At 38.6% G+C, this 17,392-nt stretch overlaps 1 protein-coding gene across 19 annotated transcripts in view; it reads left to right on the forward strand.

Annotated features, from left to right (window-relative positions):
• Nucleotides 1–360: 360 nt before the first annotated feature.
• The window catches only part of LOC132122239 (neurexin-1a), a 175,692-nt gene continuing 158,660 nt past the window's right edge, over nt 361–17,392 (forward strand). For 9 of the 19 annotated variants that reach the window (XM_059532247.1, XM_059532250.1, XM_059532261.1 and 6 more), the window contains exons 1-4: nt 361–1,301; nt 7,396–7,413; nt 8,449–8,478; nt 9,249–9,260. In XM_059532247.1, coding sequence (XP_059388230.1) covers nt 590–1,301; nt 7,396–7,413; nt 8,449–8,478; nt 9,249–9,260 — 772 coding nt within the window. In that variant the 5' untranslated portion in view covers nt 361–589. The remainder of the gene's footprint in view (nt 1,302–7,395; nt 7,414–8,448; nt 8,479–9,248; nt 9,261–17,392) is intronic. The other 10 variants (XM_059532252.1, XM_059532254.1, XM_059532259.1 and 7 more) reach the window with 5 other exon arrangements.

Raw genomic sequence — 17,392 nt, forward strand, 5'->3', positions numbered from 1 at the left:
CTATGAAGAAATTAAGATATTCTTTTTCATTCTTTTCAGATTATGGATCAGTATGTCAAAACGGATGTGAATTGAAGGTTTTTGAACACTGAGGGCCCTATTCGGGCCTGTACGTTACCACTGCAAAGTGCACTTTTTGTCTCCTTTTGATTAGCGCTGACTTTAGGCCTACAAAATGACTTTTAACTAGACTTAAATAAACCTGACATTAATGAACCTATATACCCCTAATGGACTCTCTTCTGTACAGTACTACACATGGCTGCAATTTAAAGATGGTTTGATGACATGGCCCCACTGTAGCACACCTGGATCCCGCTGAAGGTTTTTAAGCTAAACAGTAGCCTTATTTTGTAGTGTCTCCCTTTATTGTCCTGATTTGTGTATTTAGATTTTAATAAAAGAGTCAGCCGTAACGCAGGCCCTCTCCCTCTTTCATTGAATAATGAGTAAATTACCCCAAATGCATAGCAGTCCTGTATGTCATAGAGAGCTCTGTTACAATTTAGGAGCACATCACTAAGAGAGCCAACTTACTTTAGTTTTTGATTAGTTCTATTGTTAGTTCTAACTTCCTTTACCATTCACAATGAGCTTCTCAATGCGGAACGGCGCACATCTAATCTGGATAGGCTTGCTGGTTTGCTGCCTTGTCGACATGGGGGCCAGCATGGAGTTCACCGGCGCAGAAGGCCAGTGGGCAAGGTTTCCTATGTGGAACGCCTGCTGTGAAAGCGAAATGAGTTTCAACATGAAGACCAAAAGTGCTCATGGACTTTTAGTGTACTTTGACGACGAGGGATTCTGTGACTTCTTGGAACTGCTCATCCACAATGGCAGACTCAGTTTGCGGTTCTCCATCTTCTGTGCTGAGCCGGCGACGGTGCTCTCTGATACCGCCGTCAACGACAGCCGCTGGCATGCCGTGACCCTACGCAGGAATTTCAAAAACACTACGTTAGTTGTGGACGAAGAGATCAAGTGGGTGGAGGTTAAGTCAAAAAGGAGGGACATGACAGTCTTCACACCTTTATTCTTAGGAGGGATACCTCCTGAACTGCGATCTGTAGCATTGCGCCTCACGTCTTCAGCCATCAAAGATCAGGTCCCCTACAAAGGATGGATAACCAATCTGAGGGTGAACAGTTCTGAGCCGCCGCTTATCGGTAGCGAGGGAATCAACAGCGACGTTTGCGAAGCCGACCACATTTGCCTGAATGGAGGAGTCTGCAGCATCGTCAACGATGCGCCCATTTGTGACTGCTCCGAAACGGGATTCCAGGGAAAAGACTGCAGTGAAGGTAAGAGGCCTGGATTCGTCGTCTCCGTTGTTGAGGTGTTAAAATGTCTTTTCAAACACAGCCCTTTCACTTCCTTTTTTGATTTGTTTTAACATTGCACTAGTTCCTCAGAGGCAGTGCATGCTACACCATGTTTGTTCCCGGCCTCCACTACAGGCCTAGTACATTACATGATTAGTTTACCTCTAATTTCAGTCAGAGAAAGCCGTTGATCTGAAGGAGATCATTTAAATAGGCTTTAGTGCCATCTGTGTCAATTCCGGAGCATCCACGAAAGCCTGTGCTTTTGATAACATGATGTCAGCAGAGGCTTCTCGCTCTCTTTTTTATGCTAAATTAACTTAATACACTCTTGACACTGTACTGGCATTACAATTAAGTCTGAAATGATGAGTTGAATACATGCACACAAGCCCATGATTGAAGTATGATGATTTGAATATTATTCTCCCTCCAAATTTAAGGGGTTGGTTGCTCTAATTACATAATTAGCCAGATGTTTCATAGAGTCACTGTAATGACTTAGCCAAAGTTGCAATTTCAACATCACAGGAAAAATAATGACATACTCAATACAGCATTCAGCAACCATCACAAAGCATTTATTAATCCAGCTTTACAAGTAAACCTCCAGTACTGCACTTACAGAGTTATTTTAATTACAGAAGCGATTAGAACGATTGATGATGTAACTAAATAGGGGGAGGCCGTCTCTGCTTCTATCTTTTGAAAACAGATGGTTGTGCTCATATTACAACGATTCAGATTTTCATATAAAGTCTGTTCCCTTTTGAATATGTATGTTCTGGTTGGTTTCCTAGTTTGACTTACTCCCTTGGTGTCCGATTTCACTGTTTTTATGTTCTTTCCATCTTTTTCTTCATTTTTACAACCGTCTCTGTGGACTGATCTTGATGTTGATGGATATTGCCTGGGTTAGGCCGTAAGCTGAAGAGGCACCATGTTGCCAAGGAAACTACATACCCACTGAGTAAATTTTGCCCTCCTAAAGCACAACAGAGAGACAGTACGTTTCACTGACAAATGTTCAAACTAGAATAGCAGTCGTTTCGTGGCACGGTGTTTGCTGGGCTCTCAGCGAAATGCATCGTCTAGTGGATTTGATGAGATCATGACAAAAGGGCAGGGCCCACAGATGCTCGGCAGCTTGTTTAAAAAAGCGAGACTTGCCACTCTCCAGCCCCTGTGCTGGTAGAAATGTGTATCTTTGCCGGGTGAGTCAGAACAGACCTGCCCACGCAGCTTTGAGTGGCCTTTGTCACACGCTTTTGGATGACACATAAAGATATGTGGAGATGGTGGAGGCCACGGGACGTGTCGCTATGAATCATTAGCGTTATTTATTTAACATTGCAGGATCTTGAGGCTAGCGGTGCTAGGCATTGGCGCTGCATGCTTTCTTTTATCACTTTAGAATGACTTGATGTTTTATTGGTATTTTTTGGAGGAAATTTGGTTCAAAGAATAATTAAATAATCTAAAGAACATTTTTGCACTAATAAGAAATGTTTTTGCAATGTAATGGTTAAAGGTTGTTTATGGAACCATAGATTCCAATTAAGAATCTTTATTTTTAAGAATGTACGATCCCTCCTTTTTCTGTCTGAAATGTGCAGATGACCTTTCGTTACGTCTTTGGATGTTTTTGTTATTAGCGCGATGACAAATCTCCAAATGGCACTATGCAGGACAGGAAAGCCATTATGAAGGCTTTATTTTTCAGCTGAAATAGTCATAGAGCCAATGTGGTGTTCATTAAAACAACAGCATTGGTTTTAACTCCTCCTAGCCAAAATCTGTCCTTGCTTTGGTTATTAATGCAAATCTGGCCCACGAAACTCCTGCTGAGGGGAAAGCAGGCAACTTTTAGTTATTTTGTGTGTTGTCAGCTTTATCACCGAGGTGATCTGTCAGCTGACCACCGACCGCTGTTGGCAATAAAATACCCAGACTCGTATTTTACGCGGATAAAAAAGGGATAGCTGCATATTAAATGGCTGATAGATGGATGACTAGCTTTTTCATTTAGATATATGTGCTGCTTGCTTTATCTCCGTCGTCATGGAAAAATGTGCAGTTCCGTGAGAGTGTGTATACGTGTTTGCAGATCTCAGGCAGGAAAGGGTGGTATGTGGATTAAATATGTCCTTTCTCTCAGCATGTCCACTCCGTCATTCTCTCGACAGGCAGTTGTGGTAATAACCTTCTTTAGCAAAGCAGGTGTGGGGCTCTCAGCGGGTGAGGCAGTCTGCACTGCAAAGAATAACAGTGCTATGGGTAATGAGATATTTTTGCACTGCTGGGGTTAGAGAAAGGGCCTTATTTTGTGTTATTATGGTTAATGCTCTTACAAATCTAAATTGGAAAGCCAAAAGGGTCTGCTCTGTATCAGCTTGCAGCCATTGATACCTTATCTTTATGCTCTATTAACTGTATAATGTGCTCCGTCTCCCTGGTTAAAGAAGGCTGTAAGGGATCTGCAATTGACATCCGTGCGGTTTCATATGCTAGGAGACTTTGGTTGGAGAATTGGATTGTGTTGGAGGGCTTGTTTACAACAGTGATTAGATTGTTTCACCTCATCTCTTTTCTTTTGTGGTGTGAGCTAACGTCGTAAGGGTTGGTTCTTGGCAGTGCACTGTCGATTAATGATGCCGTCATGCTGTAAATGCATTTTTTACCTCTGCTATTGGACCTATGCAAATTCATTAGGGTGGTGTAGTGCAGTGTATGCCCATTAACCTCTTACTAACAAAATAAAGGGCCTGTTTTAATTGCATACATCAGTATTTTAATTTTAGTGACTCATTTAATCATATCATCAGGGGCCTGTTTTGAACTTGTCCTCATGTAATTCCAAACCTGTACCACTGTTTTTCTTCTGTTAAACATGCAAAATATTTTAAACTGTTTTGGTCCATTTAGTGAAAATCAATAGAGGCCAAAAACATTTGGACCTTGTTGATTTTCACAGTATGGGCAAAAAACTTATTTTGTGTTGCACAGAACAAAACAGTCATACAGGTTTGAGTAAAGGATGACAGAAATGTTTATTTTAAGTGAACTGTCGCTTTAAGTCAACAGACATTTATATAATCTGTATGTTACAATAACTACATTACATAAAAATTGACCCTGTTGACTTTCGTTGTATGGACAAAACATATTTTGTGTTCCACAGAACAAAATAAATAAATAAAAATCATATCTTTGATTAAATAATAACAAAGTTTTTATTTTAGGTGAACTGTCTCTTTTAAGACGTTCTTGAAATTTGTACAATACAATACATACATAAATTAAGCAAATACTAATAATCCAGATCAAAAGCAATAAATAGATGAATTCAGTAAGGCTCACCAGTATGAAAATCTCTTGATTATTGAACCCCACCGACTCACTGTATGGACAAAACTGATTTTGTGCTCCAAAGAGCAAATTTGTAATACAGGTTGGAATAAATAACAATACAATTTTTATTTTGGGTAAACTGACTTTTTTAGCCACAAGACATTTTTGTAATCTGCACATTACAATACCTAAATAAATTAAGTGAATGCTAAAAATGTAGGTCAAAAACAGAAAATGCATTAGGCGTGCTAGTATAAAATCTCTTGACTATTATAATATCAATTGGCCCTCCCCGTGTTTTGCAATAGACTTTTACCTTCCTTGATCCGGCAACATCGCTTAATAATCTTGAATGGAGGGGGAGCCAGTGTCAAATACATTGTATATTGAGAATCCCCCTATCAGTGTCGGATGAACCCTTTCCAGATGGACTAAGCTCACTAATCTCTCTGTACTGTAGATGACTGCAATATGGAACATGCTGCACATTGCTCCCTGTGGGAGAAATGTTAAACTAGATGTGGTGAAGAGGATTAAAATCCCCATCACTGGTGCAATGACAATACATCAGTGACATAGCGCTATATTTAGAAGCTTTTACAATAAGTACTCTTGTTTTGGACATATTTACTAGTGGTTTCTGCTTGACTGTCCAATATTTAATTAAATGTGTATTGGATGCTTCTTTAGGTATTAAATGCAGAGGAACCTGTCCCGCAGATTCAGTCCATTCCAACGGGACGGTCATTATTCGAGTTTTTGATGTTTTATTCAATTGTTGTTGACAGCTACATCTTTAGTGACTTTGCCGCTGCGCTATGTGGAGCGTACGCTCATCATACGATCCCTTTGGGCGAGTTCCACGCGGGTGCGTTTGAGAGTAACATGCTCTGACTTACTGAAAACTGCTTTAAACGAGCATCTGGAGCTGCAGTCCTGTTTGTAAAGGGCTGCATGAGTGCGGGCGTCACATTGTGTTTGCCCCCTGCCTGTGCCGGCCCGGGCCGAGTAAGGGCGAGCGTGTGCTCGTGTAGGTCATTCTCAATTTCTATCTCTTATTTTCTGCCAAATTCAGATAAGTATGCAAGGCCAGCATTTAAAAGAAGCTGTCAGCTCGATGAAAGCCTGAATGTCGCTGGCTACATGTGAGCTCTGCAGTGCTAAGGAGAGGCTACATGATCCTGATCTGTCAGTCAGTGAAATGTAAATACAACCGCTGTTCGGTCAGCCGGCCTCTGAGGCCAGGCTGTGCATATATGTGTGTGTGTGTGGTGTTCTTCCAAAATGGCTGCTACTTCCACACACTCAAATAGTGTATATCTACATTCCGGCCTTGGTCTGGCAGGTTTTGTAAGAGAAGACATGACACATATCTCTGCAGTACGTAGGATGGGTTGAAGCACAATAATCAATAAACTGCTATAGAGTCAATGCAGATGGCTAGTTAGTGTTTTGTGATGGTTTAAGCTAATTAAACTGTTTTGTAGCATTATTTATATCTCTACAAGCTGTTTTTGTCAGTGAGGTGAGTTTGCACATTTGTCAAAGCAAGTAGAGTTTGTCAGTCTCTTCATAAGCTGATAAGAGAGGATAGAAAATCACCTGTCATTTATCACTGCAACACTAACAGCAAAATATTTCTTTGTCATATGTTCTGGCATGGCACCCTTTTCTGTTTATTTATTTTTTTAATTTATTTTTCCCCCCTTTGGTTTGTTTATTCATACATTCATCAGCATTTTTGTTTTGTGGCAGTAGTGGTGCATGCTATTTGTATTTGGTCGGGTGGAGGAACCGGCTGCGGTAAGTCCCGGGTCATTATTCTCCTCCTCAAGATGCAAAACATGGAGGTAGGATTGGATGCTTTAACTTTAAGATAGTCTTGGGTGAGTTGATCCAGAGACTGAAAGTGTCACCAGAAGTAAAAGGTGTGTTGAATGAATGCATGAATGAAGGTAATGTACCATTTTTTATTTAGAACAGAAAAGGTCACTTGGAGTTAAATAAATGTAAATTTCAATGTAAACGGAGTAATAACATGACATGCATATGCATATTCAGGTATTGTACATTACTTTATTACTGACCTGACTGAATGTTGTTGTTTTCTCTTAGTAGGTTCATGTTGCATCATCTACCAGCATTTTGATTTCCAAACACATGCATGCTTCACATCTAGCCTGTGTAAATTCCCCTCACACGCAACCATGAACGCCAGTCAAAAGATACAAATTGTTTTTCAAATCCATCATAAAACTGGAAATTGTATTTTTTCCTGAGGGAAAACAGCATATTTATTTTTTAAGCAAAATTGTAGCTGTAAGGGGTCCTGCCATTATTCTCCGTCTTTCAGTTGACTTTTAATTACGATTTGCATGTTTGCGCATGTTCATTGATATACTGTTAAGAGTCAATTTCACCATGTGTTTTATCAGCTTTTGAATGACTTAATAATGTGTTATCATCATCTCACCATGGAACAACACTCTTTCTGAGTACTATAGACTCAATGAGATTAGATCTTGAGGAGGACAGAGGACATTTAAAGTCAAATAAACCCTCTAGTCTCCACATTTTCCATGGTAATAAATGTTTGGCCTGGGCACAGGATGATAAGACGCATGGTAACCACGGTAATCCTCAAGGCTGGGCCACTTTCCAGTCTGCATGCTTCTTAATCAATGTCTCCTTCTCTCTCTTCACGCCTCGGCCGCCCCTCCAGAAGAGGCCTATGTAGGAGGTGGGTAGACTTTTTTTCTTTCCTATTTTCTTTTCATCCGACCCCTTTCCCTACTCATGTACTTCTCTCTGTCTTCATATTTCAACCTGTTCTTTTAGAAATATTCTATATTTCCTATTTTATTTAAATACGGTACACAAACAGTGAGTGGAACTGGTGCACAACACAGGTAAAAGGTATACAACTTCATTCAGCTTTATAATTGAGAGCACTTCCTTAATTAGAGTTTGTCAGTTAACACATGCTTCACTCAAATTGGAGTGTTCTGCCAAGCAGAAACCAGAGGCTGGTACAAAATGGAAGCCAACCTGTTAAAATCCCATCTAAGGATACAGACACATTACTGTAGCTCCCATTATGAACTTCTAAAACCTCATATAGTGAATACAGTTCATGGAATCTGACATACATAGACATGAAGTGTTCACTATAATGGAAAATCTGGACAGTCTGATAGGTAAGTACCATAGAAAAATGACAAAATCTTCTATTTCTTACTAACAGTTCCAAATGCAGTTTATAGTTATCATTCTCGATTCATTCTTCTGGAGGCATCACTATATATTTTTGGCTGTGGCTCACAGGAACTAGGACATCCTATTAAAGACGGGTAAAATTTATTCATCCCAGTATAACCTGTTGGTATTTTGTTATTGCATTGACACATTTTTGTGTGCCACCTAACTTAATTTTGTTAAGATCCAATTTGTGCATGTGTCATCTTCTTCCTGTGGAAGGTTGACCAGACGGAAGACATGTTTGTGTATGGCGACAGCGAAGTGATTTTTTTCCTTTTCTAATCTAGATTTGTCTCTTTCGAGTGTGACCGATAAAGCATTGCAACCGCTGGGTTGAGGAAATGCTTTTTGAATGTTCCCTCACACCCACTCTCTCCCTCACCTCTTGATCCCAACCCCCTCCCCTCCCCCACACCGCGGGCATCCTCCGTTCAGATGATGCCTGCGAGTCAATGTGACAGAAAACCTTCCCATGATCCCGTTCTCTGTGCTGACTGTGCTCTTGTCTTCCCTTAAGGTCTTGCGCACCTGATGATGGGCGACCAAGGTATGGGTTTAATTTCTTACCTTTTTGCCTCCATCTGTCACTCCCTCCTCCATCTCTCTGCCTCTCTCTCTCTCACTGCCTTGTGCTGAATCCCCCTCATCTCCCTTCACTGCTGGTAGGGATTTTCTGGGGCTGCTTTCTTTCTGGCTTGGCGCTGATGTCAATGGATGGTTTGGTCTTTTCCATTTTTTTTCAGCCTTGTCCTCTGTCTCTCCTTCTCTCTCTCTCTCTCTCTCTCTTTTTCTCTCTCTGTCAATTTTCTTTAACTTCCCTTAAACCCATCTTGCCGCTTCTTTTGCACTTTAGTTTTTCTCTCTGTCATCCTCTCAACAGCCTCACTATTCCATTGCTGTTTGCCAACTTCATTTTCATATAGAGGGGGAAAAATACTTTCAACCCAGTGGATGATGTGAGTTACAGGGACTTCTCTCAGGGGTTTGTTCACTCTTTGTAAATGTGCTAGTCTGTATTCTCGAGCTCTGAAACTGGAAAGCATTAGCCATCTGTTCGATATTCATACATTCTCCCTCATCTCTCTCATCGTCATGTTCTGGCATGTATCGCAATAGCAAGCTTCCATCTCCTCTTGCCTGCCCTCTTCTCTTTTTGTCTGCAATGCATGGAGTCTCTTCTGAACGTAACCTTTCATTTTTCTGTCTCTGAATCTAACACGCGGCCATGATTCTGACTGTTGCCTCTTTCCTCTCCTTTGTATTTTCCTGTATCTCTCTGGACTTTCTCTTCATGGAACCATTATATCAATATCATAGGCAAAAGAAAAGGTATATAATGCTTCTTTCATACTATGTAATGATGTAGTTTAACTTGAGCTCTTTAGGCTCTCCATGTATATTCCTGTACCTGTGGTATTACACATGCATCTGTTTATTTGTGTGTTTGTGGTACTGAAGTCACACTGATTTTTCTGTGTCACTCCCTACAAATATGACGAGGGGCTGGAAGGTAGGTGAGATATCATGGAAATGCGTCATTGTGCAATGTGTCAACAAATGTAATGTAGGGTTAGGAAGAAAAATCGCATCTTTGAATTAGTTTGCTACTGTTATTAAGTTTTATTAAGATTTATTAATCCCTATACACAATTAACCATTTGTCATAATTTACAGTATTACAAAAAAGAAATAATAATAATAAAAAAACAGTAATTAGAAAAAATTGCATAAAATATTGACCACACAAATTATTTGACAAATGCATTCTTAAAGCATAAATATAAATACAAATATGTTGTCAGATCATCACAAAAATATCAGGTAAGAGCACTTCAAGATATTCAGATTTTCATATTCTGCAGGCAGTTATATCTTTTTGAGCATTCCATACAGCCTTTACGCACCAATGCATATTCATTTAGTAGCACTTTACAGCTCTTTGATATTAAATTACAATTTTTGAAGAGCCCGGTGAGATCCAGCTAAGGTAAGTGGACAGTACCTGGCACTATCACAACTACAAGCACTCACATCCTGCTCTCGGCTCACAGACCACTGCATGCTGGTATATCCACTGAACTTTAAACACACATAGACTGACGGGGTTATTCACCTTGGTTTGAAATGTGAGGGATCCGTGCTAGGCGGAGCAGGTAGGTGTGCTTTCTGTCTTTTGCGGGTCTCTTTGATTGTGCTCTGCAAGGCATTGACACCCAGGCTATCACACTATCCTGAATAAGCTAATGCCCACACAAGATGTGGGGGCTTCAGGGTTCTCTTAGCACATTTGAATACATTCTCGGAGGCATTTATATTTTCTCTCATTCCATTTTCACATAGAAAATTGGTTTTCATCTGTCTGTAAAATTGAATGAAATGGTGCGTGTGTCGGCTGACCTTGCCAGCAGGGTCACGCTGGCATTATCAAATGAATTTTGCATTGTGTTATTTTTCTGTGGATATATGTTTGTGTGTGTGAGGAGCACAGTTGTTATAGAGAAAGGAAATGGAGTGAAATTAGCATTTCTTGTTCAATTATATTCTGTTTACTGTTCTCATTGCATCTTCCTAATTGCACACATTTCGTTACGTGCTTCAGTGAAGTCCTGCAATTAAATTGAAACAATTACAACACAAATTTACCAATAATTGGAGCCTAATTAATCACAAGGCAGCACATAATATAATCAGAGATTTAGGAAAACTTCTGTTTCATCTCATTCCTAATATTGGGACATTCAGTTGAGCTCTGCACGGCTGAGAATATAAATTACCGGCATGTCTGAAATTTATCATAAGTCAATAAATATATACATAAGAAATCTCTTTTCTTATTACTTTCATGTGCATGTTAAATGGTGAGAAGGCAGTTAAAGAGTGCCAGAACCAAATAACAGAGTAAACATTTTCAGTTGCAGTTTTACATTTTAATTAACCTATGACCAAATATGATAACTGAAGTTATGAAAAAAAGGTTTTAGTATTAGCTTTTCTGTTTCTCATAAAGGGGTGTTTAAACGTGAGATAAAGTTCTTAAGTGAAAAATAGGAAAAGCGCATCTATCACCCTGCAATTTCACATGCTTGTCGTCTTAGCATTCATAATGAAAGTTTGGGCTGGTTTTCACAAAGAGCCCCACAGGATTTGAAATGTTACAAAAACAGTCCATGCTAACTTCCTACAGCAGCGTGAAGAGAAGTTTAGTTAATAAAACTCAATGGAAAAGGCTTGATCATTTAAATTTAAGAACAAAACCTAATGTTAAATAATTATTCATTTCTTTGATTAAGGCCATTTGTTACAGTTACATTGTCAAATATAAATTCTCAGATAAACTAAATAGTACTTAAGTGGTGTTAAGCAAGTCAAAAATATATAAGTCTCATCACTAAAACAAATTTTTAAAGGCCAGATCTGGTAGACATAATTGCATTTATCCTCCTGTTTTACCGGTATTTTAACCGTTTTAAGTTTCTCTGTGTTTGTAATCCAGATCCCTTTAATATAATACTAGGTCATATGTTTAGAGACCTTTGAAGATCAGGGGTCCTTTGAGCAGTGTCCTTGCTTTCAGTATGAATTAACTCTAAGCCCTCACATAGACTATTTTATGTTTATATGTGTGCTTCCCGCTGGGAATGCATAAACCCATTTTTACGTGACATTAGCCGGATCGAAGACAAGTGCAAATATCTTATTAAAATAAGTGCCAAACAGCATAGATTAAGTGTGCGTCTGTGAGATTGAGCTTGTCTGGTCTTTGCAGCCGTATTACCGTCGTTCTTATGCTAAGTTGCTTTGGGGAGGATAAAAGACATGCGGTAATATGGGTGGTGCGCAGAATGCCAGTGGGTCTAATTGCTGTCATTTCACATGGAGAGAGCTTGTGAAGTTGAATCGTTGCTGCAGGCACTGTAAAGCCCGGTTCACAGGTGGGACTGCACTGACTCCAAATTAGAATTCTTTAAGTCTAATTGACGTGGTGGCATAAAGAATACCAACAGCTTGAGTATTTATAGTAAATCCTCTGAATTGTAACCTCCTTTACCTGTTTAAATGAGCAATGTTGTGGTAGAAGTGTCAAATTTGTTCTCTTCCTGAAAGGTATCATCCAGGCAGCCTTTTCCATTTAGCATGTTTAGCTTTCGCTATAATCTAGAAAAAATGCTGTGCTAGCTGCTTCCAATCGTTTCTGTTTTGCCAAGAAATGCACCTCAGATACCATCATTCACTTGTGTCATTGTCACAGATGACCCTGTGTGTGATAGGAAGAAGAAAGCCCGCTGTGACGTGTTGATCAATACGTATTTAAAATCCCATTACGCCTGCCGTTGCACATCAGATGCCTCGTTAATGTAATTACAAAAGTGGAACAGCCTCTTAAATTACTACAATCGTACCTTTGCTGACTTGCCACTATCACATTCATTCATACGCTCTATTGTATTAAATGGAACCCAGAGAAATGGTGGTGGAAAATGTCAGCGGGTGTTGTGAAAAAAACCTCACTAACCTGCTAGCTATGCCACAATGTCAATATTTTGAAATAAATCAATATCACTATGTGATTAAAGATTAAAAGATGGTAATCTACTTTGTACTTTGGCTTTATGTGAGACTTTGTGTACAGGCTAAAAAACAAGTATGAACTGATCAACTTTTTATCTTAATTGTAGCGTAGGTCACACTAGGTCATTCATTTCGGTTATACGTAGTTCCTGCAATCTAACAGCTGCTCATCCATCACAAATCCCATCACCTTACTCTGTTCTCATTCAGCACTCTTTGACACAAAACTTCAAATACTTTTTTTATAAGGAAGAGAGGCAGTGTTTCAGGCATGCTGCCAGTTGGAACTGATGTTGTGTGTCTTGAAGTACCAAAAAAAGCCAAGAAAGAAAAGAGTGATTTAAAAAAAAAATAATAATCTGGAGGAAGAGTATGTTGTGTTATTTATGGATTTAATACTGCCTCCAGACTTGCAGTCTTCATATCTACAAGACACCAGTCCTGTGCTAGACCTTATCTTAAATTGGGTACAATTTGGGTTTCAATCAAACACAGTTTCAGTTGGAATCATTTCAGATGATATTTCGCTCAAAAGATATAAATAAATGGTAAAAAGAGCATTAGAACGTCAATGTCAAGCGGCCTAATGTCATTTTTTCTTTTCTGTGACAGAAGAATTTTGTTTGTAGGAATTTCCTCTGCTGATTAACTGTCATGTAATGATGGAGGGGTCATTCTTTCTAATTCATTTCTGAAGCACTCTTCACAAATCTTTTCAAACCACTTCAGACTGAAAACAGTTTTACTCACTATTTTACTGTATGTAAATTAGATCTTAAAGCTTTAATAAAATGTCATTATGATGGACAAAACAAGTGGTATAGATGTACATGATAAATAAAAAGAAAAATTTAACTTTTTATGGTAACTAATTGCATTTTCAAGTGCATTTCGACTACTGCCAGTATAAACGCTCCTCTCGTTACAAAAAAACAATCAAAATGGATATTCAAATAATGGAATGTAGTTTGGTTGCCTTCTTCTACATATTTAACCAATCATTGTCTTAGGAATCCATTTAAGCCAATCTTTTTTATTAGCATGTCATGAAACCTATTTGTGCTTAAGGCAACATGTGAAGGGAAGCTATCCAATTTAGCCAAAGATATTGATGAAATACAAATTTATGAGGCCATAAAAATGGACACACATAGGTAAGTAGATGTTCGATGTAATGGTATTTTCCATGGATGTATTAATGTTTATAATGATCAGAATCTGCATTTGATGCTGAGTGATTTGTTTATTGTTTATTTACTGTAATGAAAAATCTTGAATTAATATTTGGAGTGAGAATAACTTGCCATTCATTGTACAGACTATTTTAAGATATCATGTTTTTAAGCTAAATTTTGTCAGTTCCATGAAAATGCATTTATATCAGCTTACCCAAAACATGAATTTAATGCGATTACCAGATGAGAGTATAATATGCAGTAAATGTTAAAAAAAATTCCATTGCTAGTATATCTATTGCATGAAGTAATTGTAACGAAATGAGCCTTACTGTAAAGTGTTCCTGAAAAATAGACACAAAATAATATGCGATTAAGCCCAAGTGTCCCACTTTATATGTATTCATCCAACACCTACAGTTTGCCGGTGTTTTCAGCAGATAATACAAACGATTTATGGCAGTGGTTATTTCCCAACATTTAATTGGAGCAGTCTGTAATGGAGGACAGCTAATTTCATGGAGTTCAGAGGCATGGCTAACCCCATAAGAGCAGCAGACGTTTTAGGATTGTGTCTGGGCTAAAGGTGCTGAATACTCAGACACTCAAGGGACCACAATGAGTTCACCATCGCCATTTACGTAGAGCCGATCATTGTTAATTAGATGATTTTCTCATTAAAATCCTATAATGAAATTATAAAGTAATCAGCAGATGTCATCCATGCGTTTTTGGGATGGGGGGTTTATCTTTGGGAAGGGCGAAAGGATTTCTTGATAGGTCAGTTTAGACGCTGAGAGACACTTTAATCTCAAATGCCACTATGCTAGACCAATTCAAAATGTATTACCCACCTCTTCTAAATGGATTTCAACTGAACACTGACATTAGTGGCCCCAATTTGCTAGTATGAATGCAGTGTACTGAAATCTAGGAATGTGATATTTACCATTGATATTTAGAGAATCAAGCCACGATATTGTGTAGATGGTTTTTAATTTATGAGGTGCAATATTTTTCTAATTGAGTTGGAAGGTTTTCTTTCTTGTTTTTCTATGCAAATTAAAGAATTTTCTCTATTCCATTGAAGCGCAATTATACAATATTATTTAAGAGTGCTATTTATATTTGCTGTGAGCCATTTCATCGTCAAATAGCTAGCAACATTAGATAATTATATGTAATTATGTATTTAGTCATGTTTAATAGCATATTTGTTTCAAGAAATACATTAAGACCTAAATGACCCTCATAAAAACAGTGTATTATTACCAGATATTATAGCCACACGTTACACTACAAAATGTTATATTGCAATCAGTGAGGCAAAAATAGGGCAAAAAAAGACTACGTAATGAGAAGAAGGAATGGATAGGCTCTGTCTTTCTCTTCTTTGGAGTTGAAGCAACACTTTTGTCTTGTTGAAGGAGAGGAACATGCTGAGCCTAATTTGCTGGAGCAATGCTTTCTGGCAGTATTTTTCCATCAGGTCAAGCTATTTTGAAATACCCTCAAGGTGTGATAGTGCTTGGACTCATTGTTGTGGTGTGCCTGCCAGAATGTCATTACCAGTATTGATAGGTGGGTTCTATCCTCATCCACTGCACTGCACGCTCACATGCATGCTGGGGTGAGTTGATAGCTGATATAACCTTTTGGAAGAGATTTAGGAGATTTGTCTGTAAACATTTAATTAGTTAAAGTCCATCACTGGCTTTTAAAAGTGATTGGCATTCTTGATTTTTGTGCAGAATTAGAAATAGAAGCTTTGCGAGCTGCAAGCAAGTCATAATTGTAGTGGTTCAACTACAAACAAATGTTTCTTTTGAATTTTTTTGAATGTACAATACAATTCACTGCATAAAAGTGTGTAGAACTTTTTTTTAGAACATCTTTTTTTTATGTATAGTGTAGACATGGCAGGAGGTGAATGATGTTCATGGTGTTAGAATCCATTTGCCTTTATTGGAAAAAGCAGACGGCAAACAATACAAAACAGCATGCAGAAAAACATGGTCCAGGCAAAGTTCACAACACAGTAGAGCAGACAATCTGCAAATAAATCCAAATCAGTAATTACACAGGGAATATTCTAAAGGTCAGGCAAAAGATGATGATGCACATTTTGAAAACCTGGGCATGTAAAAGAATGCTTGGTAAGGTAGAGGGGCAGTACTTGGCAATGGGTGTATAGTGAGCTTAGTTCAAATACAACATTAACAGGAAGTGCTAGTGATGGACGAATGGTCCATAGACAGAGGTGAGACGGAATAATTTTGAAAATACCATTCATCATTTGCAATGAACCATGTTTTTGTATTTTTGGAGATTTTTGAATAAATAAACATCGCTCTAAATTTACACTAAATTAAATTCATATGCACTCCATTGAATGGAGCTCTTCAATCTCTTCAATTCGTCATACCAAATATAGCTTAAATCAAAAAGACACCAGAATGAGAAGAATAGATGGTTTTCTCCAGGTATTATTGGTGTTTTGGATCCTGTACCTGCGATTCACTGACCAAAAGAACTGTGTTTATTGAGTTTTGCATTAAACATAGAAGTAGGAAGTCGTGACAACCATCTAAGAAACGAAAAGTGGAAAAAAGATTGAAAAAAAAAAAGAAAAATCATTGGCAACACAAATCAATACACAACGGACACACAAGCTCCCCAGGTGAGCAAGATGGAGATCAGACGTTGGATCGATAGCCTGCAGTCAATAGAGGAGAGTGACTGAGGTGATGGAAAACTATATCCTGGGCAGACGAGTGAGGGCACAGTCCCTGAGGCGGAGGGATGGGGCCCAAAGCTGAGCATTTTTAGCGGGAATACGTCCAACCTTGGTTATTTAAGATCAGCATAAATCTCCCTTGAGTAGATCTGCTAGTATCTCACTCCCTGTTGTGCCACTTATCTTCATAGAGCATCGTTTGCTAGCAGCCAAATTGTCAAGAGATTATTTTTTACTTTATTTATTCTTTTATACCTCATGATATCGTGATTCAGCAAGTTGATGCCAGGAATAAACAGGACGCTTATCTGTATTCTAATTTCTGATAGAGCTCCTACAATAAAGCACTGTTGCCAGCATGACCTTTAAAAGCGATTAAACATACAAAAATGCGCATTTGAAAATGAATCTAAAATACACACACGCGCGCGCGCGCACACATTTTTTTACGCTCTGAAGTGATGCGTGATGACAGCTTGTGTATTGAAAAGCAGTAAATATGCACGAGAAAGGCTGCTAAGCATTTTCCTCTTCACAGTCGGTGGATTGTGAAGAAAGATGTGGATTGTGTGACTCACATCTCATGAGTCATAAAGCTTATGCATTCACAGTCGCCCCTTTAAGTGCCATATGTGAACTTCAGATTCAGGTTGAATATGGTGATAAAAAAAATAAATAAATAAAAACCAGTTGGATCCCTGCGGCTAGTTGCCCTTACAGCTTATGTGCGATTGATTGACAGGTATTTCAATGAAACCATAAACAGAATTGTTTTGCCCCATCACAGATTCAAGTGCAAATTCAAGCAGTCCTCTGGAGGTAATTGTAATACCTTAATTAACAGAACACATGAATGCGTAAAGGCCTCAGAAGGGAAAATACATATTTAAATCCTTCCGTTTAGCCCACTTTGATGAATTTTAAATTTCTTTCACTGAAGGGAAGGGGAGCGCCCCCGTGGGAGAATGAGCTCTGCCATT

Source organism: Carassius carassius, chromosome 40 (genome assembly GCF_963082965.1).
Source record: "Carassius carassius chromosome 40, fCarCar2.1, whole genome shotgun sequence".
NCBI classification, from domain to species: Eukaryota; Metazoa; Chordata; class Actinopteri; order Cypriniformes; family Cyprinidae; genus Carassius; species Carassius carassius.